Source organism: Rhinoraja longicauda, chromosome 1, assembly GCF_053455715.1.
Source record: "Rhinoraja longicauda isolate Sanriku21f chromosome 1, sRhiLon1.1, whole genome shotgun sequence".
NCBI classification, from domain to species: Eukaryota; Metazoa; Chordata; class Chondrichthyes; order Rajiformes; family Arhynchobatidae; genus Rhinoraja; species Rhinoraja longicauda.
Genome location: NC_135953.1, coordinates 96,252,290 through 96,275,074, shown reverse-complemented (window position 1 = coordinate 96,275,074; position 22,785 = coordinate 96,252,290). Strand labels below are relative to the sequence as shown.

Sequence of the window (22,785 nt, the reverse complement as noted above, 5' to 3'; positions counted from 1 at the left end):
ACATCATTCCTTGAAAGTGGTGTTTACAGGTAGATAGGATGGTCAAAAAGACTTTTGACAAATTAGCCTTCATCTGTCAGAGTACTGAGTGTAGAAGTTGGGAGCTCATGTTACCATTTTCAACACATTGGTGTGGCCACATTTAGAGTATTGCGTTCAGTTTTGGTCACCATGTTATTGGAAAGATGTTGTCAATCTTGAAAGGGTTCAGAGAAGATTTACCAGGATGTTGTCAGGACTCGAGGGACTGAGGTATATTGTGATGTTGAGCTGGCTAGAGCTTTATTCCTTGGAGCACAGGAGGACGAGGGGCGACCTTATAGAGGTATATAAAATCATGAGTGGAAAATAGAGGAGTCTTTCGCACAGAGTAGGGGAATCGAAAACCAGAGGACATCGGTTTAAGGTGAGGGGAGAAAGATTTAATGGGAACCCGAGGATAACTTTTTTACACAAAGGGAGGTGAGTGTATGGAACAAGGTGCTGGAGGAGGTAGTTGAGGCAAGTACTATCGTAATGTTTAAGAAACATTTAGACAGGTACATGGATAGGATAGGTTTAGAGGGATACGGGCCAAACTCAGGCAGGTGGGACTAGTGTTTGCCTTCATTGGTTGAGGCATTGAGTATAAGAGTCAGTAGATTATGATGTAGCTTTTTGGACTTTGGTTAGGCCACATTTGAAGTATTGTATGTAGTTGTGATTGGCCCAATGCAGGAAAGATGTAGAAGCTTTTGAAAATGTGCAGAGGAGGTATGCCTGAATGATGTGTGGAACAGAGGGTTTTAGCCACAAGGAGAAATTACTTTCTCTGGAATGCTGGAAGTTGGAGGAGATCTGATAGTACATAAGATTATGAGAGGCAGAGATAGGGCAGACAGTAACTTTTTTCCAGTATGGAAATATCCAATACTAGAGGGCATAGCTTTAAGTTGAGAGGGGCAAAGTTGAAAGAAGGATGTGGGGGGGGGGGGGGGGGAGTGTTTTTACACGGAAGGCAGTGGGTACCTGGATCACACTGCCAGGGATGGTGGTGGAGACAAATATTATAGTGGAATTTAACAGACTTTTGGATCAGCAGATGGATATGCATGGAATGGAGGTAAATGCATTATGTGCAGGCAACTAAGAGTTTGCCTTGGCATCATGTTCGGCACAACATTGTAGGCTGAAGGGCCTGCTCTTGCGCTGTACTGTTCTATGTAAACTGCATCTTCATACCTCCCTTTGGACTGTACTTAATTTGTTACTTCTCACACAGTCATGGACCTCATTATGTCAGGAAATCATATTTTCACAGCTTCCAAGGTCGTGGTATCCCAGCTGCACACAGCCCACTTATACCTTCTGCCAAGATCCACTAGGATGTTGAATTAGACCCCTTATTTCAGCTTGGTCTTACACCAGCAAACTAATTTCCTTTCGCCCTGACTCCATCCTTTCTCTCTTAGTACTGTTCCTTTCCACTAATATCTGGGACACTTTGCAAGCTCTCTGCCACTTCAACAGTTTTCAATTTACTGGTCCCAACTAGCTCATCTTCACAATCTATGTATAATTTCATTCCACCTCCATCCCATTTCAAGAGGGTCTTAAGGACCATCATATCTTCCTTGAACAAAGGCTTAACCAGTACCCCTTCAGTCTGAAGAAGGGTCTCGACCCGAAACGTCACCCATTCCTTCTCTCCCGAGATGCTGCCTGACCTGCTGAGTTACTCCAGCATTTTGTGAATAAACCCCTTCATATTTATTCACCTGGCTGAAAATGTTCTGACATTAAACAACCTGCGACCTCCTTGTTTGAACCTAGTTGTTAAAACAACATCTCCTTCAACTTCACTCACATTTACTTGATCAAAGGTGTAACCACAAGCACTTGTACGGACGGGCCCAAGCAACACCTATCTTTTTTTGAGAGACATGATGCAGTAATTATTTTAGTAGTACTTGGGCCCATGCCCTCAACTCTTCTTCCGGTTGAAGACTTCATTAATGCTCCTTCCTACACTCACACAGAACTTGATTTTTTTTCTGTGACATCCAAACATTGTCCCCCTCTAACTCTTTCTTTCCCTTTCTGGATCTCTGCAACTTAATCTCAGAGAGTATATAAGCTACCCACAAACGTCCACTACAAACCCACAGGCTTCCCACTGCTACCGTGACATTCCACCTCTTGCAGCAACTCTGTTCCATTCTGACAGTTCCCTATCTCTGTTGCATTTATTCCAATGACACCATAGATGAGATTTTCTGCACAGATGTCACTGAAATGTCTTCCTTCTTCCTGTGGCATGGTTTTACCTTCACCATCGTGGACACAGGCATTGGGCACATCTTGTCTATTTTCTGTGCTCTACACCATGTCTTCAGCCGCACGTTCATCAAAAAAGGTCTTTGCATATTTGGGAAGCTTTCTATATTTGAGACTCTTTCCCAGATCCCTGTAATCTGCTGACAAGAATTCATTCCTCCACTGCATACATCATCGATGCCTAAAAAGACCATGACTATAGCTCATACCCCACCCTCAGAATGTTCAACGACCCACTCTGTCGCATCCTCTATACTGACACAATTAGGATCTAACCAAATTAATTTTAGCTTTTGTTATCCCCAGCCCCTTTCAGTCCTCTTAACAATAAGGGGTAGGCCATTTAAGACTGAGATGAGGAAAAACTTTTTCACCCAGAGTTGTGAATCTGTGGAATTCTCTGCCACAGAAGGCAGTGGAGGCTAATTCACTGGATGTTTTCAAGAGAGATTTAGATTCCGAGTATATCTATCTATCTATATTATATTACCAAAACTCTTATCTTGTTTGTTCCGTATGTTTGTGCTACAGTTGTTTGTTGCTTCTTTATGCCCTTTTCATTCACATTTTAGGCCCACCTTACTCACCATTGTCCTGCGGAGTGTTTAACACAAGTTTCATTCAAATTGGTCTTATATTTTAAAAGTTAGAGACATTTTAAAGTTTAAAAATTACCTTATTAAACCGATGCTTGCCATCTTCAGCGTATGACATCACAATGGGACCCGCCCGAGTGACGGCCAATGAGGGGGGGGGCCAACGTTGACCGCCGGGGGTGGGACCCGCCAGAGTGACGGGAGTCGCGGCCAATGAGGGGGGGGGGGGTGACTTTAACAAATGGAGGACCAGCGCCTTTCCCGGCGTGCCCCACACCTAACCTACCTCCCGTCGGTGCAGCACGCGCCAGAGGGTCCAACAAGATGGCCGTTGCTGCCGTTCCCCGCTGCCGATCAGCACTGGACGCAAGAGGCTCACGTGTCCCGGTGTGCCCTGTGCCTGACCTTCCTCCCGTGGTGCAGCGCGACACCAGAGGTGGTGGCAGAGGGTCCAACAAGATGGCCGTCGCCGCCGTTTCCCGCCGCTGATCAGCGCTGGACGCACGGGGCCCGGGTAAGTGCCTTTTACCTGTCCCCCCACACACGCCCACGGCCCCAGGGGACGCTCCCCGCCTGCCAACGGGCACACGGATCGGTCGGGTTGCAGGACCCGCAGGAGAGGTTTGCACCCAACGGGGGTTGCCGCGCCCGCAGGACACTGCAGGAGATGTTTCGGGTCCACGGCTCGCTCTGCCCACACCACTGGCAATGCAGGGCAGAGATGAGTGGCTCCCTCTCCCCTTCACTGTCCCACCTCACCCACCCACGGCCCCGGGGGATACTCCCCAGACCGTTGGACCCAAACCTCTCCTGCAGTGGTCCAGCACCCTCTACTCCCCCACTCCCCCCAATGGGTGCACACCCGTCTAGTACTCTATATAATCACTTAAATTCCCCAATTATCGAAATATCTCCAAACATGATTTTAAAAGATCTCTTGTTCAATTTACTTTGAAAAGTTTAACATAACAATTGATGGTAAAAACAGAAATGATACTACCTTGGAAAGATAGTTTATAAATAATTTTTGGTAAAGAATCATTGTAAAGTAAGAAAATAACATTTAAAATAATTACCTTCAATTTGAAAGAATTCCCCATGAAAGACTCTGTAATGGCATGATCAGTGACATGTTGCTCCAAGTTGGGTTTAAACACTTGAGATTGATAATGATCTACATTTGCTTCTTCCCGTAACAAGTGCTCTATTTTATTTAAGTTCACTTCATCATTTGTGTTATTATCTTCAATTTGTGCCCCTGCAATGGGTAATTTCTTTCCATTGATTCTATCATTTGCAAAGCTGCCTGTGAGATCACCATCATCTATAAGCAAAATAACGTTAAAAGATTTACATAAACATTTTACAAATGTGTCCTAAACGATTGATGGAATATTATTTAACATTATTTTACTTGGGAGAAAACCCAGGTTATAGCTGAATAAATTAATTATTTTTTAGTAACAGAATCAATAAATTATTATAAACTCAGGTTGGATATTTTTGGTTTCAAATTTTCTTTGTTGGAACTAAGTAGTGTGAAAAGTGACCAACATGCCGTCAATACTATCTGTCATGATTTAAAGATGTACTCTTGGCAGCACTGCTGGCATAATTTTACAAGGGCTCAACAATGGCAGAAATCCCACCTGACATAATGGTTATCAGAAATCTGTACAATAGCTTCTCAGATTTCTTCTACTTTCTGGCAGACATAACTTCCTAACAATCTCATGAACCTCGGCTTAGAAATGCAACACATGCATTTAAAATTTATTTCTCTTCAACTCACTTGAAGCATCAGGACACTTAATAAATAAAAATTAACATTTAAGGAATGTGGCTTGGTAAGGAATATGATTCATCAAGGATAAGTAGAACCCAATACCTTTGTAAACAAATCTCAACTTGCCTTTTTTTAATTAACCTAGCTTCCTAAAAGTGTAAAAATAAATTCAAATCTGTATTTTATTAGTACATTCAAAATTTTAAACAACTATATATAGATCCTTTTCCTAAGCTTTCTGGGGTGAAGACCTGAAAATACTTTGTCCAGACATTGGATTTTATAGCCATTTGTGGAAGTAGTAGGGATTCATACTAGTGTGCCTAATGTCTTTCTACCATCAAACGCGCATCTCAGCTCGTTTAGCATAAAATGCCATTTTTCAACATTGCCAACATAAATTGAAACTCCCAGGTGCAGATAATCACTGTCATTTCGCAGTCACAAAAATAATGGGTCCAGATCCCGAATATTCTTCATTAAGAAGTAGAGAATTATAGAGTCAGACAGCATGGAAACATGGAATCAGGACCTTTAGCCCAAGTTGCCATGCCGACCACAATGCTCCATCTAGACTAGTCCCATCTGCCTTTGTTTGGCCCATATCCCTCTAAACCTATCCTCTCCATGTATCTGTCCAAATGTTTTTAAATATTGTGAAAGTACCTACCTCAATTATCTCCTCTGGCACAGTGGTGCAGCGGTAGAGTTGTTGCATTACAGTGCCAGAGACTTGCGTTCAATACTGACTGCGGGTGCTGTCTGTACAGAGTTTGTACATTCTTCCTGTGACCACGTGGGTTTTCTCTGGGTGCTCCAGTTTCCTTCCACACTCCAAAGGCATACAGGTTAGTAGGTTAATTGGCTTCTGTCCATTGTAAAATGTCCTTAGTGTGTAGGATAGGGCTAGTGTATGGGATGATCGTTGGTCGGCACATACTCAGTGGACCAAAGGACCGGCTTCCAAGTTGTATCTCTAAAGTCTAAATGCAGTTTGTTCCATTTACCTACCACCTTTTACAAAAAAAATAAATATCTCTCTGGTTTACTATTAAATCTTTTTCCCCTCACCTAAAACCTATGTTCTCTGGTTTTTGATTCCCCTACTGTGGGTAAAATACTCTGTGCATTTACCCTACCTATTCCTCTCATGATCTTATACACCTCCATAAGATCACCCCTCATCCTCCTGCGCTCCAAGAAATAAAGTCTTAGCCTGTTCAACCTATAGCTCAGGCCCTTGAGTCCTGGCAATATCCTCGTAAATCTTCTCTGCACCCTTTCCAGCTTAGCAACATCTTTTCTATAACAGGGTAACCAAAACAGAACACAATACTCTAGGTGTGGCCTCACCAATGTCTTGTACAACTGTAACATGACTTCCCAACTCCGTAATTTATATACATATCAGGCCTCCCCTCAACCTTTGACACTCCAGAGAAAACAACCTAAATTTGTCCAACCTGTCCTTATATCTTCTAATCCAAACATAATTCTGGTAAACATCTGTACCCACTCCAAAGTTTCTAACATGCTTCTTATAATGGCGTGACCAGAACTGTACACAACACTCCAAATGCAGCCTAACCAAAGTTTTATAAAGCTGCAACATGTCTTCCTGATTTTCATGTTCCAATCTGAGATATAATTAAAAAGGCAACTGGGCCAACCATGAAAGCTAGATTCAGGGTGCAGGTCAAATACACAAATCCTTCAACAGTGCTTAAGTGGAGATGGTCAAGACCATCCCTGAGGTGTAAATATCAATAACAGTTTGACCCAATCCAACCACATCAACATTACGGACAAGAAAGCACACCAATGCATCTACTTCCTCAGAAGATTCAAGAAATCCCGCATGTCTCTAAAGATCCTTGCAAATTTCTACAGATGCACCATAGAAAGCAATCTATTGTGATACATCACATCTTGGCATGGAACTGTGCTGTCCAAGAGTTGTGGACACAGCTCAGGCCATCATGTAATCCAGTATCCCCCCTGCACACCCCCCCCCTCCCCCCCATCAACTTCATCTGCCTCAGGAAAGTGGCCAACATAATCAAAACCTACTCACGCCCTCTCTTCTCCGCTCTCGTATCGTGCAGAAGATCCAAAAGTTTGAAAGCATGTATCACGAGATTCAAGCTTCCCAGTTGGATTCAGACTCTTCAAAAGATTTCTCGTGTTAAGGACGTATTTCCAATCTTCAAATCTACATCGATGCAGCCCTGCACATTTCTGATCTGCATGTTCGCTGTAGCTATAACAATATATTCTGAACTTTGTTTCCTTTCTCTTTTGCACTACCTGCTCTACTTATAATTTACCTGGATAGCATGTAAAACAAAAATGTAAAACAAAACTGTATCTCAGTAGAAGTGAGAATAATAAACCCATATCAATATCAATACCCTTGGAGACTAAGCGTCAGGGGAAAGATTTAAAAGGGCCTAAGGGGCAATGTTTTCACACCCAGGATACTGCTTACATGGAACTAGCTGCCAGAGGAAGAGGTGGAGGGGGTTGATCCCTATTAACCTTACTCCGGCATTTCCTGTGTGCCTCTCCTGGTAGCTACCCATCTATCTGTTTGAACCTTTGGTGTGACCACCACCCTGAAACTACAGTCTATAACCCTCTTTGCCCCCTGTATGCTCTTCAATGTGTCACTCTAACTGATCCGTGTGGTATGAGAGGAGCTACAGCTGAACACACTTCCTAGTCATAGCCGCCAGGGACACTAAACTGCATACTAATTCCCCACATCAGACAGGAGGAGCACACCACTCCATTGACAGCTATAACTGCCCCCAAATTTATGTTCATAAGTCATAGGAGCAGAAGTAGGCCATTCAACCCATCAAGCCTAATCCGCCATTCAATCACGGCTGATTTATCTTTTCCTCTCAACCCCATTCTCCTGCCTTCTCCCCATAACCCTTGATACCCTTATTAATCAAGTATCTGTCAATCTCCGCTTTAAAAATACCTAAGATAATGTACCTTTGAATATAAGTATTGTAGAAATATTATTAACTACATTAACCAACCTGTTGGAGATTGCTCTTGTGCTTCAATATAATCTGCAAATGTGGCATCAGGTATTGATGATGAGCTTCTGCTTATGTTTAATGATGCTGCTTTTGACAGAAGACTGGTACTTCTTGAATACTTGAATAGCAAGGAATATTTTATAAATTAACAAGATATAAACAATATAGGAAGGATGCAATTAAGTCAATGAGAGTACAGGAAAGATTCATAAAGATGTTGTGGGGACTGGAGAGCTTGAGTAATAGTCATAGTGTCTACTGTGTGGAAACAGGCCCTGTGTGGAAACAGGCCCTTTGGCCCAACTTCACCATGTCGACCAACATGCCCATCTCACTAGTCCCACCTGCCTGCGTTTGGCCCCTATCCCTCTAGACCTATCTAATCCATGTACCTGTCTAAATGTTTCTTAATCGTTGTTCTCAAAATCTCTGTAAAGCGTCTTTGAGTATATGAAAAGCGCTATATAAATAAAATGCATTATTATTATTATTATTATTATAGAACCGGTAACACAGAGGAGCAGCGTCCTAAAGTGCAACACCTCACACTTGTTCTGCAAGTAAATGAATTATCTATGACTTTATCCATCCACGAATTTCCAATAATTTTTTCATGTTTTCGCAACTAGTTTAGAAAATCATGGTGATCACTGTCAGATTTGTGCTGAATTTGGTAATATTTTCCAATGACAATGTGAACTAGCAGAATAGGCAGGGTACACAGTCAGACCCTTTTTGCCAGAGTGGGAATGACAAAGACTTGACGGCACAATTTTGCAGTAAGTGGAGCAATGTTTTAAAGAGATATGAGGGACAACTTTTTTTACACGGAGAGTAGTGGGTGCCTAAAATGCGTGGTGGTGGAGGCAGATATGATTATAGCAATAAAGTTCTTAGATATGGATATGTAGGAAATGCAGGGATATGGATCACATGCAGGCTGAGATTAGTTTAACTTGGCATCATGAACATTGTGAGCCAATGGACCTGTTCCAGGTCTCTGGACTGCACTGGGCTATGTTCAACATTCTAATTATCCCCCACACACCACAACATGTTTTGTCCCCTCGTAAAGTTCAATCAAAGATATTGTTCAGCACTATTAAGAAAACAACACGTTTGCTTGCATTACCTCAGAACGATAACCTCCGGAGTGCAATTTGTGTTTGACAGCTGAAGAAAACGTTGAATGGGACATATTAAAACGGTTATCATCTTGTTTCTCCAAATCATTGCTTTCATTTTTCAAAACATTGTAACGTGGCTTTGGTTTTGGAGATTCACCTGAAAGTGAACTCTTCGTTTCCGTTTCTTCACAAAAGCAGAAACAAAAAATGGAATCATAGATTTAGTGCCTTTTCCTGTTGTGCAATTAACATGCTAACAAATATAGATCATGGAAAAATTAGTCATAGTGTCATCGTCATGTAGCACTGAAACAAGGCCCATCGGCCCAACTTACCCCTGCCAAACAAAATGCCCCACCTATACCACACCAGTCCCATCTACCTACGCTTGGTCTAGATTCCTCGAAACCGTTCCTATGTATGTAAATGTTGTTATAGTACCTGCCTCAACTACCTTCTCTGGGAGCTCGTTCCATATACCCACCACCCTCTGTGTGAAAATCAGTTCCTCAGGATCTTATTACTTCTCTCTATAGCTGAGGTCCTCAAGTCCTGGCAACATCCTTGTAAATCTTCTCTGCAATCTTTCCAACTTAACATCTTTCCTACGCCTGGGTGACCAAAACTGAACATAATACTCCTACCTCCTGCAGAACTCATGGACTTTATTAACTTCACCACTAACTTCCACCCTGCCTTTAAGTTCACCTGGTCTATCTCGGACACCTCTCTCCCCTTTCTCGGTCTTTATGTCTGCATCACACAAGACAGACTATCGACAGACGTTTATTACAAACCTAGTGAATCCCACAGTTGTCTGGACAACAATTCTTCCCATCCTTTGCAATACAGGCCTGGAAGAGCATCGCCAGAGAAGACACCCAGCAACTGGTGATGTCCATGAATCGCAGACTTCAAGCAGTCGTTGCATGCAAAGGATATGCAACAAAATACTAAACATGACTACTTTCATTTACATGACATTGCTGTGTCCCAAACATTATGGTGCCTTGAAATGGGGGGAACTATGTTTTAACACTGCTGTAATTTCTACATGGTGAAACCAAAATGTATAAAAATGGCCTTTATTAAAATCTGACTATGTGCACTTTAACCACATGTGATTTTTTCTATTACAAATCTCAAATTGTGGAGTACCGAGGCAAATAAATAAATGATGCGTCTCTGTCTCAAACTGTATCTAAGTGTTTCTTAAATGTTGCAATGGTCGCTGCCTACGGGCACCCACCACTCTTTGTGTGAAAACGTTAACCCTCAGATTCTTATTAAATCTTTCCCCCTTTATTTTAAACCTATGTCCTCTGGTTCTCGATTTCCCTACTGCGGACAAGAGTCTCTGCTGTTCCCATACTGAAAGAGACTGACTCAACCGTTCCAAATGTTGCCTTTTGAAATGTCTCGTTGCTGCTCCGACAATGGAACACATTGACTCAACCAATCCAACGACTACCTTTTGAAGATAGACACAAAGTGCTGGAGTAACTCAGCGGGTCAGGCAGAATCTCTGATGAAAAGGAATAGGTGACATTTCGGATCGAGATGCTTCAAAGACTGAATTGCAATGTTTAATGTGTTACATTAGGTTAATGTCATATATTAAAAATAAAATACCTGTTGAAGGTGATTGTTTCATTTTATAGTCCCTTGGTTTAGGGATAGGTGCTTTTCCCTCATTTTCTCTCCTGTTACTCTTTGCAGATTTCAAAAAAGATGGCGGGCTCCATTGGTCATTATTGTGATGGTGTTCTCCAGGCTTTTCTGTGATAGTTAAAATATCAAGTTCAGCATCATTGTTTTTTGTATTCTTCATAAATATTCTTCTTGGCTTCTCATATTCTGAAAACATATAATGACATATCAATCAATGGTTTCTTCTCTTTCTCAGAGCTTGCATTTCTTTTATTGATCAAATATTGACCAAAATCCTTCATTAGCTCTGCAAAATAACAATTTGTCTAACATGGATTAGATTCAAGATTGGATTTTCTTTCTTCTTAATTGTTGACCGTCCTTTATGAGCCTTAAAACACCCTTCCCCAGGGAATCTATTCCAAAATAACCACAAAGGGCAGAAAGGGGTTTGCACGAAAATAATATAAGAAGATAACTGCAGATGCTGGTACAAATCGAAGGTTTTTATTCACAAAATGCTGGAGTAACTCAGCAGGTCAGGCAGCATCTCGGGAGAGAAGGAATAGGTGACGTTTCGGGTTGAGACCCTTCTTCAGACTGATGTCGGGGGCGGGACAAAGGAAGGATATAGGTGGAGACAGGAAGATAGAGGGAGATCTGGGAAGGAGGAGGGGACGGGAGGGACAGAGGAACAGAGGAACTATCTAAAGTTGGAAAAGTCGATGTTCATACCACTGGGCTGCAAACTGCCCAGGCGAAATATGAGGTGCTGTTCCTCCAATTTCCGGTGGGCCTCACTATGGCACTGGAGGAGGCCCATGACAGAAAGGTCAGACTGGGATTGGGAGGGGGAGTTGAAGTGCTCGGCCACCGGTTCATTCTTGAGAAAATGTGCTGGACAAGTGGGAGCAAATATGAGAATTGGTTATGTGTAGGAAGGAACTGCAGATGCTGGTTTAAACCGAAGATAGATACAAAATGCTAGAGTAACTCTGCGGGACAGGCAGCATCTCTGGAGAGGAATGGGTGACATTTCAGGTCAAAACCCTTCTTCAGACTGATTTCAGAGGAGAGAGAGGTACACAGATGAGGAAGTATGTAGATAAGGAAATGTCCAAAAGCTGTGAAAACAGGACAAAGGGAATGGAGATCAAGGAAAATGTAGAATAGATCATTGTTAGTTGGGAGGAGGTAACAACAAAGCAAACAGATAAAATGCAGTCGGAGACAGTAAGACTGGTCGGAGAACTGGGAAGGGGAGGGATGGAGAGAGAGGGAAAGCAAGGATTACTTGAAGTTAGAGAAGTCAATGTTTACTTGAAGTTAGATAATTGGTTATTAGGTTTTATAGGCCTACCACAAACCATTTGCTGCATCTGATCAATTTCCAATTTATGTTGAAATATCTGGGGTAATAGAAATGGGTGGATCTCTGGAATTTGCTCAGAATGCTAGCACCAGGATTCTGAGCAAATTCGAAAACTGCTTCAAAGAAATTTCACATCTGACTCAAAAAGTTATGTTTAATTTAGTTTAGTTCAGAGATACTTTGCCGAAACAGGCCCTTCGGCCCACCGAGTCCACGCCCATACACTAGCGTAATCCTACACACTAGGGACAATTAACAATTATACCAAAGCTAAACCTGCATGTCTTTGGGATGTGGGAGGAAACAGCAATTTATAGAACTCTCCACAAAGTTGGTTTCATTACCAGCACATTTCCAAAGATGGAATATATATCATGCCCAAGTGCACAGATAAAATATACCAGAATGCAGAATATTTTACAGCATTATTGCATTACAGTTGCAGAGAAAAATTGCAATGAAATGGAAGGTTGGAAGAGGGAATGCTCCTTGTCCTCATGAGAGGACCATTCAGTAGTCTGATAACCGTAATGAAGAGTAGAAGAAGCTGTTCCTGAATCTGGTGGTATGTGCTTTCAAATTTGTATATCTTCTGTCGATGAGTGAGGGAAATAGAGGGAATGACTGGAGTGAAAAGGTCCTTGATTATGTTGGCTGCTTTCCCAGGGCATTATGAAGTGTAGATGGGATCGATGATGAGGGAGCGAAGCTAGTCTGTGTAATGGACTGGGCTACATCCACAACTCTATGTAATTTCTTGCAATCTTGCATAAAGCTGTTACCAAACCAGGCTGTGATGAATCCCAGTCGATGCTTTCTACAGTTTTTCTGTAAAGGTTGATAAAAGTAATTGGAGACATGCTGAACTTGCTTTGTCTTCTGAGGAAGTAGAGGCATTAATGTGCTTTCTGAGCCGTCGTTCAATATATTCTAACAGACCTGGATATTTATCCACTTTCAAAGATGGTAAACCACTAATTTATTTTTTTACTATGATTATTTTACCTATTTCCTCCGTCAGTGAACATCAACCAACCCCATCATCTTCTACAGATGCGCCATAGAAAGCATTTTATCAGGATGCATCACAGCTTAGTTTGGGAATAGCTCCATCCAAAGCCGCAAGAAATTGCAGCGAATTGTGGACGCAGACCAGACCATCACACAAACCAACCTCCAGTACATTGACTTAATTTATACCTCACGCTGTCTCGGCAAGGCCAGCAGCATAATCAAGAACGAGTCACACCCTGGCCACTCCCTCGTCTCCCCTCTCCCATCGGGCAAAAGGTATAGAAGTGTGAAAACACACATCTCCAGATTCAGATTTCTTCCCAGCTGTTATAAGGCATCTGAATCATCCTACCACAACCAGAGAGCAGTCTTGAATTAGTATGTGCCTCATTGGTGACCCTTGGGCTATCTTTGATCAGACTTTACTGGCTTTACCTTGCACTAACTGTTATTCCCTAAAACTTGTATCTATACACTGTAAATGGCTTGATTGTAATCATGTATTGTCTTTCAACTGATTGGTTAGTACGCAACAAATGCTTTTCACTGTACCTCGGTACATGAGACAATAAGCAAAACTGAATATCCTTTTTTGTAACATACAAATTCCACCAATTCAGCTGAAGAACTTAAAATCAAATAATCAACTAAATCCGTTTAAAAAATGTACTGGCATCCATCATGATGGCTGTAGAAATAATGGTTTGCAATCCCATCTGGTGTTCTTTAGAAATAAAAATTGGAAGGGTACCAAAATCCTCAGTGGGATTTTCCTGAATCTATCTCACCAGTGACATTTCATGGCAAATTTTGGCCCTTCTAATCACCCATTTGATTTATTTCCTACTTGCTTTATATTCCTCATAAGCCCCGCCTGATGCCACCTCCTTAAACCTGACATACACTTCCTTTTTCTTCCTGACCAAATTTACAACCTCTTTTGTCATCCACGGTTCCCTTATCTTGCTGCCGTTATCCCTCCTCCTTATTGGAACATACTGATCCTGTATTTTGATCAGCTTGCCTTTAAACAACTCCCACATGTCATCTGTGGACGTACCAAATAACAAATGCTCCCGATCTACCCTCCTTGCCCCAATTAATAGACAATAGACAATAGGTACAGGAGTAGGCCATTCTTCCCTTCGAGCCAGCACCGCCATTCACTGTGATCATCCACAATCAGTACCCCGTTCTTGCCTTCTCCCCATATCCCTTGACTCTGCTATCTTTAAGAGCTCTATCTAACTCTCTCTTGAAAGCATCCAGAGAATTGGCCTCCACTGCCTTCTGAGGCAGAGAATTCCAGATTCACAACTCTCTGATTGAAAAAGTTTTTCCTAATCTCTGTTCTAAATGGCCTACCTCTTATTCTTAAACTGTGACCCCCAACATCAGGGACATGTTTCCTGCCTCTAGCGTGTCCAATCCGTTAATAATCTTTTCTGTTTCAATAAGATCCCCTCTCATCCTTCTACATTCCAGCATTAAGTACCATCCAATTAAGTACCATCCCCCAACATTCAGACCTGTCCCTACTCAAAGCAATCTTAAAACTTATGGAGTTGTGATCACTATCTCCAAATTCTTCTTCCAGTCACCTGGCCAGGCTCGTTTCCCAATATTAGGTCCAGTATGGTGCCTCCTCAAGTCAGACTATCCAGATACTATTTAAGGAAGCCTTCTTGGATACACCTTACATATTGTACCCTGTCTAATCCTCCTGCCCTGAGAAAATGCCAGTCATTATTGGGGAAGTTAAAGTCACCCACTGCAATAACCCCGTGATTCTTGCATCCTTACGTAAGCTGTCTACATGTCGGATCTATCCCCCACTGGCTATTCAGTGGCTATTCATAATATAATCCCATTGGAGTAATTACTCCTTTCTTATTTTAACATAACATAACATAACAACACTTTATTGTCACTCGGCACAACACCGAGCGAAATTTCAGCAGTCACACAAAATACAGCAAAAAGAAAAGAACACAGGACACCCGACCCCAACACAAACATCCATCACAGTGACTCCAAACACCCCCTCACTGTGATGGAGGCAACAAAACTTCCCCTCTCTTCCCCCCGCACCCACGGACAGGCAGCTCGACCCCTACCGAGGCAAACGACACGCACAGCCCCCGCAAGGGGATGGAAGGCCCCCCGGCCGAGCCGCCCCGGGCACCGAAACGTCCCGCGGCCACACCGGGCGATGTTAAGTCCAACGGCCGAGCCGCACCGGGCACTGAAACGTCCCGCGGCCGAACAGCGCTGACGATGTTAAGTCCAGCGGCCAAGCCGCACCGGGCACTGAAACGTCCCGCGGCCACACCGGGCGATGTTAAGTCCAGCGGCCGAGCCGCACCGGGCACTGAAACGTCCCGCGGCCACACCGGGCACTGAAACGTCCCGCGGCCACACCGGGCGATGTTAAGTCCAGCGGCCGAGCCGCACCGGGCACTGAAACGTCCCGCGGCCGCACCGGGCGATGTTAAGTCCAGCGGCCGAGCCGCACCGGGCACTGAAACGTCCCGCGGCCGAGCTGCGCCGGCAATGTTAAGGCCCGCAGCCGAGCCGCACCGGGCACTGAAACGTCCCGCAGCCGAGCTGCGCCGGCAATGTTAAGGCCCGCAGCCGAGCCGCACCGGGCACTGAAACGTCCCGCAGCCGAGCTGCGCCGGCAATGTTAAGGCCCGCAGCCGAGCCGCGCCCCGGGGAAGAGACCTAATAAAATAAAGGTTTCCCCCCGCCCCACCCCCCCACCCCACCCCACACCCCCACCACACACCCCCACCACACATACACAGCCAAAAACAGAAACAAAAACCATCCCAACACCGACACAAACAAAAAAAAAGAAAAAAAGACAACAGACTGCCAGAGAGCCGCAGCCGTTAGGCGCAGCCAACTCCTCCCACAGTTTATAGTATGTATTAGCAAATTCTCACCATAGTCAAAATCCCCGAAGTAAATTTCTTCATTTGTAGACTGTTTCATCGCTCTGACAGCAACTGTCCTGCGTAATTCATCCTAAATTGACAATAATAAGTAATGGCATCATTGTTTTTGAACAATACATGGGGTAAATTAATTATCAAACATAAATACAGGGTTTCAGCTGGGGTTACAGTTGATGATCCTCGATAAAGTCCACAAGTAAGCATCCGATCAGAAATTTCTATTCTCCAATAACAATAGAACATTGAAAATGACCTTTGGCCCATATTATTTGTGCTGAATGTGATGCCTAGCTGAACTGATCTCATCTGCCTGCAAATGATCTATATCACATTATTCCTAAACTTTCAAGTGCCTATCCAAAAGCCTCTTAAACACCACTATCATACCTGCCTCCACCACCACTTCCGAGAATGTGTTCCAGGCCCGCACTACCATCTGTGGAAAAACCTGCTCCGCACGTCTCCATTATTTCTTACATCATCATTATTTCTCATAATTTTATATGCTTCTATCAAATCTCCCCTCAACCTCCGATGTTCCAGAGAAACAATCCAAGTCTATCCAACCTCTCCCTGTTGCTGAAACCCCCAAAGCCAGGCAGCATTCTGGTAAAACTCCTCTGCACCCTCTCCAAAGCTTCCACATCTTTCCTGTAATGGAGCAACCAGAACTGTACGCAATATTCCTAATGAGGCCTAACCAAAGTCCTATAGAGCTGCATCATGGCTTCCTGGCATTTATATTCAATGCCGTTAGCAATGAAGGTGAGAATACCATATGTTTTCTTTAGCATGCTATCTACTTGTGTTGTCCCCTTTAGTGAGCTGTGAACTTGGACTCCAAGATACCTCTACACATCAATGTTGTTAAGTGTCTTGCCATTCTAGAATAATCTGCAACATTACCATGCTGTTTAGCTATTAAACTGATCTTTCTTTAAAGATACAGAGCAAATGGCAGAACAAGTTTAACCTTAGGTGATTTGGAAAGTAATTTGAAGTGCTTTTGATGATTTCTGGTCGCCCCATTACGGAAAGATATAGAGGCTTTGGAGAAGGTGCAGAGGTTTACCAGAATGCTGCCTGGATTAGGGGTTTCAGCGACAGAGAGAAATTGGATAGACTTGGATTGGTTGCTCTAGAATGGCCGAGGTTGAGGGGAGACTTGATAGAACGATATAAAATAATGAGATGCATAGAGAGGGGCGACAGACAGAACCCTTTTTTTCCCCAGGGTGGAAGTATCCAACCCAAGATGGCGTAGCTATCAGGTGAGAGAGGGAAAGTTTAATTGAGATGTGTGAGGTGTTTTTTTACACAGGGAGTGGTGGTGGCCTGGAATGCACTGCTAGGGATGGTGGTGGAGACAGATACGATAGTGACGCTTCAGGAGCTTTTGGATTGGCCAGGGAAGTGCAGGGAATAGAGGGATATGAATCATGTCCAGGCAGATAAGATCAGTTTAACTTGGCATCATGTTCGGCACAAACATTGTGGGCTGAAGGGCCTGTTTCTGTCCTGTGCTCTCCATAATGATTCCTCTGTTACGCAAAGAGGGCTGGTGACTGAAGATTGGAAATGAAAGACCATAAATGATTAATAATTTTTTTTGACTAACTGCAAGAATAAGGTTATGCATCCTGGAGTTGATTTTGGGATATATATTATACTTGTTGGATAGGAAGCATAGCTTCAGAGTCTACAGGATCCTGGAGACCTTAGCTTAACTATTTTCTTGCTTCAATTTGTGAGTGCTAAATCTTAATTGTATGGAGTAATACCAATGTTTAAAAAGTTGAAAATAATTGGAATCTTCCGTTGCAAACATCATGCAACAGCATCAAAAGGGTCTTAGTTCAAATGCAATTGATTGGCTCCACAGCAAATTGAATTCAAATTTGACTTGGTAACAGGAGAGAGTGATGGTAGAAGATTGTTCATTGCAATGGGAAAGCTGTGACCTATGATGCACTACAGGGATCAGTGCAGGATCCTTTACTGTTTCCTACATACATAAACAGCTCAACTTCATTGCCTGAGACATCAGAGAGCTGGATGATTCTTGTATAACTTAATAAGATATCAGTTATACTACAGTTGAAGAACTAACTTCTATTCACTACACTATTCACTACACTATAAGAAGGCATGGTTGCACTGGAGAAGGTGCAGAGGAGATTCATGGTCAACTTTGCTGGGACAAAGCTTTTCAGTCATGAGGAGAAACTGGAGAGGCTGCATTTAGTTTCCTTGGAGTGGAGGAGACAGAGAGGGAGCCTGGTAGAAATGTACTAACTTTTAGAGGGCTGTGAGCATCCTTGCCTGCTAATATCATAAACAAATAAGCACAATGTGCATCTAATTGTGCAGGGTCTGCCACAATCACCTCTCAGGTAGTGTGTTCCCAATTTCAACCACTCTCTGAATGAAAATACTCCTCCTCCAGTCCTCTCTAAATGTCCTATCTCTTCCCTTAAACCTATTCTCTTTGGTTATAAACACTTCTGCCAAGAGGAAATGTTTGTCACTCTCAACCTTATCTATGCTTCTTAATTGTATATACATCAATCAGAATCCACCTCGGCTCTCTTTGCTCCAAACCTAGACTTTCTATAACTAACACGCTCCTTCCTAGGTAACATTCTGGTCAATCCCCTGTGCACCCTTTCCTGTCCAGACACATCCTTTAAGCTGTGATCAAATGATGTTTTATACAGTTGTACCATAACTTCCTCTCTTTCATTCTATGTCCCTGCTAATAAAGACAAGAAAAATGGGTGGTATTGGAGATAGCGAAGATGGTTGTCAAAAATTGCAGCAGGATCTTGATCGGTTGGGCAGGTGGGCTGAGGAATGGTTGATGGAATTTAATACAGAGAGATGTAAGATGTTGCATTTTGGGAGCACTATCATAGGCAGGACCTTCACAAAATGAACAGTAGGGCTCTGGGGAGTGTTGTAGAGCAGAGTGATCTAGGAGTACAGGTACATAGTTAATTGAAAGTGCCTTCCCAGGTAGATAGGGTGGTCAAAAAGGCTTTTGGCACGTTGGCCTTCATCAGTCAGAGTATTGAGTATAGAAGTTGGGAGGTCATGTTACAGTTGTATAAGACATTGCTGGGGCCGCATTTAGAGTATTGTGTTCAGTTTTGGACACCTTGTTATAGGAAAGATGTTCTCAAGCTGGAAAGGATGCAAAGAGGATTTACAAGGATGTTGGCACAACTCAATGGCCTGATCTATATGGAGAGGTTGAGCAGTCTGCGACTCTATTCCTTGGAGCGCAGGAGGATGTGAGGTGATCTTATACAGGTGTACAAAACCATGAGAGGAATAGACCAGGTAGACACACAGAGCCTCTTGCCCAGAGTAGGGGAATCGAGAACCAGAGGACATAGGTTTAAAGTGAGGGGGGAATGTTTAATAGGAAACTGTGGGGTTATTTTTTTTCATAAAGAGTGGTTGGTGGGTGTTTGGAACGAACTGCCTGAGGAGATAGTTGAGGCAGGTACTATTGCAACGTTTAAGAAACATGGAGATAGGTACATGGATAGGACATGTTTAGAGGGATATGAGCAAAATGCAGGCAGGTGGGGGCAAGTTGGGCCAAAGGCCTGTTTCCTTGCTGTTAGACTATGATTCGATAATAATGTAGCCATAGAATGGCCAGCTAAATTTAGTCTGTGCATCATTTCACTCTATTACAGCCATTTCACTTGTTTCACCCCTTTCTACCTTCACTGCCATTAAGACTAACTTACTCTCTCTTTTTCAGCTCTGGTGAAGGTTCTTCAACCTGAAACATTAATGGTTTCTTTCCACAGATTCTATTTGTCCTGCTGACTTTTTTTCACCATTTTTTGTGTTTATTTCTCAATCATCACCCACTGCTTCCTATTATCAAGCTAATTTTGGAATGCACTGTGAAAGCAGATACGATCATGATATTTAAAACAATTTTAGATAACCACATGAATATGCACAAAATGGAGGGAAATGAATCACGTGTAGTCAAGAGAGAATAGTTAAACTTGGGACCATGTTCAGCACAGACATAATGGGACAAAAGTTCTCTTCCGATGCTGTACTGTTCTATACTCTACATTCATATTCCACTCCAGGTTAGCTTAAGAAGATTGTGATCCAAAATGTCGTCTATCCATGTCCTTCAGAGATGCTGCCTGACCTGCTGAGTTTCTCCAGTCAATCCAGAATCTGCCGTTCCTTTTGTCAAGCTTCATTTCTCATTGCACATTGGTGCAGGTTAAGAGTGGATTAAGGAGAACCACTAGATATTGTGTATTTAGGTTTCCCAAAAATGTTTTAAGCTGCCTCCCTTAACTGCCAATAAAAGATAACCAGACAAGGTGAGCGCATGACATTAGGATAATATATTAGCATGATGCGAAGGGCAACGCAGTGGTGTAGCTGGTAGAGCTGCTGCCTCACAATGCCAGCGACTCGGATTTGATCCTGACCTCAGATTCTGTCTGAGTGGAGTTTACATGATCCCCCTGTGACCGCGTACGTTTCCTCCCACAACCCCAAGACATACAATTTCTAGGTTAACTGGCCTCTGCAAATTTCCCCGATTATGTAGGGAATGGATGCAGAAGCAGAATAACACAGAAATGTGAATAAATGATTGAACGTCAGTGTAGACTCGGTGGGCCGAAGGGCCTGGTTCCATAAGGGTGGCACAGTGGCAGAGTTGTTGCCTTACAGCGCCAGAGACCTTGATTTGATCCTGACTATGGATGTTGTCTCTATAGAGTTTGTTCGTTCTTCCTGTGACCCCATGGGTTTTCTCCAGGAGCTCCAGTTTCCCCCCACATCACAAAGATGTGTAGGTTGGTTGGCTTGGGAAAATTGTAAAATTGGCCCCAGTGTATAGGATAGTGTTAATATACGTGTTGACATAGACTTGGTGGGCCTAAGGGCCTGTTTCCACATTGTATCTCTAAAGTCAAAAGTCAAGATAAAGGATCAGTCAACAGAAAACAACGCTAGGATAAATGGATCCTTTCAGTTCGGCAGGCACTACTCTGGCATCAGTACTGGGGCATCCATACTTTGTAATCTATTTTAACAGCTGAAATGAAGAGACCAGGTGTATTGTAGAGAAATATGCTAGTGGCAGACATACATATGGGAAAGCAAGTAGGAAGCATGCAAAGAGTATGCTTACGTTCTTTTGGCCATCTTGGCCCAACAATTATGTCAGGATAATAAGCATTAGTGAGATAAACAAACTGGGGGAAAGATTAATGCAGATCAACAGACTGTGTCCATTTTAGACTATCTAGACCATATCTGAAACATACTTGACTTTTTGCATAAGTTGAAGTGGTAGTGATATCCTCTTCCTCTAACATTCTGTTTGTATTTCCCGAATCTGCAGGAAATAGATGCATAATATAAATTTTTATGTTAGAAATATAAAGTACTTAACATTTTGATATTTTCATTTTTTTAAAGTACTACCAAATATTCACAAACTGCAGAGCTAAACTAATTCATATCCTCAGCCAACAATCATAAACTTCTGAAGATAGACACAAAGTGCTGGAATAACTCAGCGGGTCAGGCAGCATCTCTGGTGAAAAAGGATGGGTGACCTTTTGGGTCTGGACCCTTTTATGGATCATAAACTTCCATTTATTTTGCTCTTGTAAAGAGTATGGGTATATGGTTCGAGGTGCCAGAGGACATGGTAGAGCTGTGTACAAGTACAATGTTTGAAAGTCATCTGGACATATACTTGGATAGGAAAGGTTTTGCTGTTTTGCTCCTTGGAAAGGTTTTTCCCCTGTAAAGGAGGTGAGTATATAGATCAAGTTGTCATAGAAAGTGGTAGAGGCAAATACAAATACAAAGACATTTGAACAGGTACATTTGATAGGAAAGTTTTAGAATGATATGGATCAAAAGCCGGCATATGGGCCAATCTCAGGAAGACACTTTGGTGGACAAGCCCTTATCCATGTTGTACAACTCAATGACTAAACAAAAGACAGAAAGTACTGGCAAAATCCAGCGGATCAGGCAGCATCCCTGGAGAACATCATAGAAAGATGACGTCTCGGATCGTGACCTTTCATCAGACTGATTGTGGTGGAGGGGGTGGGGGAAGAAAGATGGAAGTGGTGAGATGCAGGACAAAGCTAGGTGAGTGATAAGCGGATATAGGTTTGGGGCCGGGGGGGTTTATAGGCAAATGGTTGGGCAAAGGCCAGAAAAGGCAAAAGGTGTGAGATAAGGATAGAACATGTGAGAATTGTGAAGCCAGAGGAAGAAATATAGGTGGAAGAGGAAGGGAAGATAAAGGGCGAAAGAGCAACACAGTGAAGCAGCAGTAGAGTTGCTGCCTCACAGCGCCAGAGACCCAGGTTTGATCCTTACTATGGCCATGTCCGTACGGTGTTTTTAGTACCTTTTCGCTGTGATTGTGTGTGTTTTTTCCAGGTGCGTAGGTTTCCTCCCACACTCCAAAGACGTACAGGTTTGTAGGTTAATTGGCTTCTGTAAATTGTAAATTGCCCCTAGTGTGTAGGATAGTACTAGTGTAAGAGTTATTGCTGGTTGATGTGGACTCAGCCTAATTCTGCTCCTAGAACGTATGAACATGCAGCTTGACCAGAGTCCTATAGGCTGCATCATGATTTCTTGACTCATATTCAATGCCCCGAGCAATGAAGGCAAGCATACCATCCGCCTTTTTAACCACCCTATCAACTTGTGCTGCTGCGTTCAGTGAACTATGAACTTGGACTCCAAGATCCCTCCACCCAACAATACTGTTAACGATCTAGCCATTAACTGTCTACTCCCTTCTTACATTCAACCTCCCAAAATGCAATACCTTACACCTTTCTGATGTTGCAGGAGTCCAGAACCAGGGGTCACAGTTT

At 42.9% G+C, this 22,785-nt stretch overlaps 1 protein-coding gene across 6 annotated transcripts in view; it reads right to left on the bottom strand.

The window, feature by feature from the left end:
- LOC144595451 (uncharacterized) overlaps positions 1 to 22,785 on the bottom strand; it is a 70,770-nt gene that overhangs the window by 33,478 nt on the left and 14,507 nt on the right. For 5 of the 6 annotated variants that reach the window (XM_078402977.1, XM_078403003.1, XM_078402962.1 and 2 more), the window contains 6 exons: positions 21,199 to 21,269; positions 15,863 to 15,944; positions 10,511 to 10,735; positions 8,884 to 9,062; positions 7,749 to 7,869; positions 3,989 to 4,236 (listed from right to left, as the gene is read on the bottom strand). In XM_078402977.1, coding sequence (XP_078259103.1) covers positions 3,989 to 4,236; positions 7,749 to 7,869; positions 8,884 to 9,062; positions 10,511 to 10,735; positions 15,863 to 15,944; positions 21,199 to 21,269 — 926 coding nt within the window. The remainder of the gene's footprint in view (positions 1 to 3,988; positions 4,237 to 7,748; positions 7,870 to 8,883; positions 9,063 to 10,510; positions 10,736 to 15,862; positions 15,945 to 21,198; positions 21,270 to 22,785) is intronic. The other variant, XM_078402970.1, reaches the window with a different exon arrangement.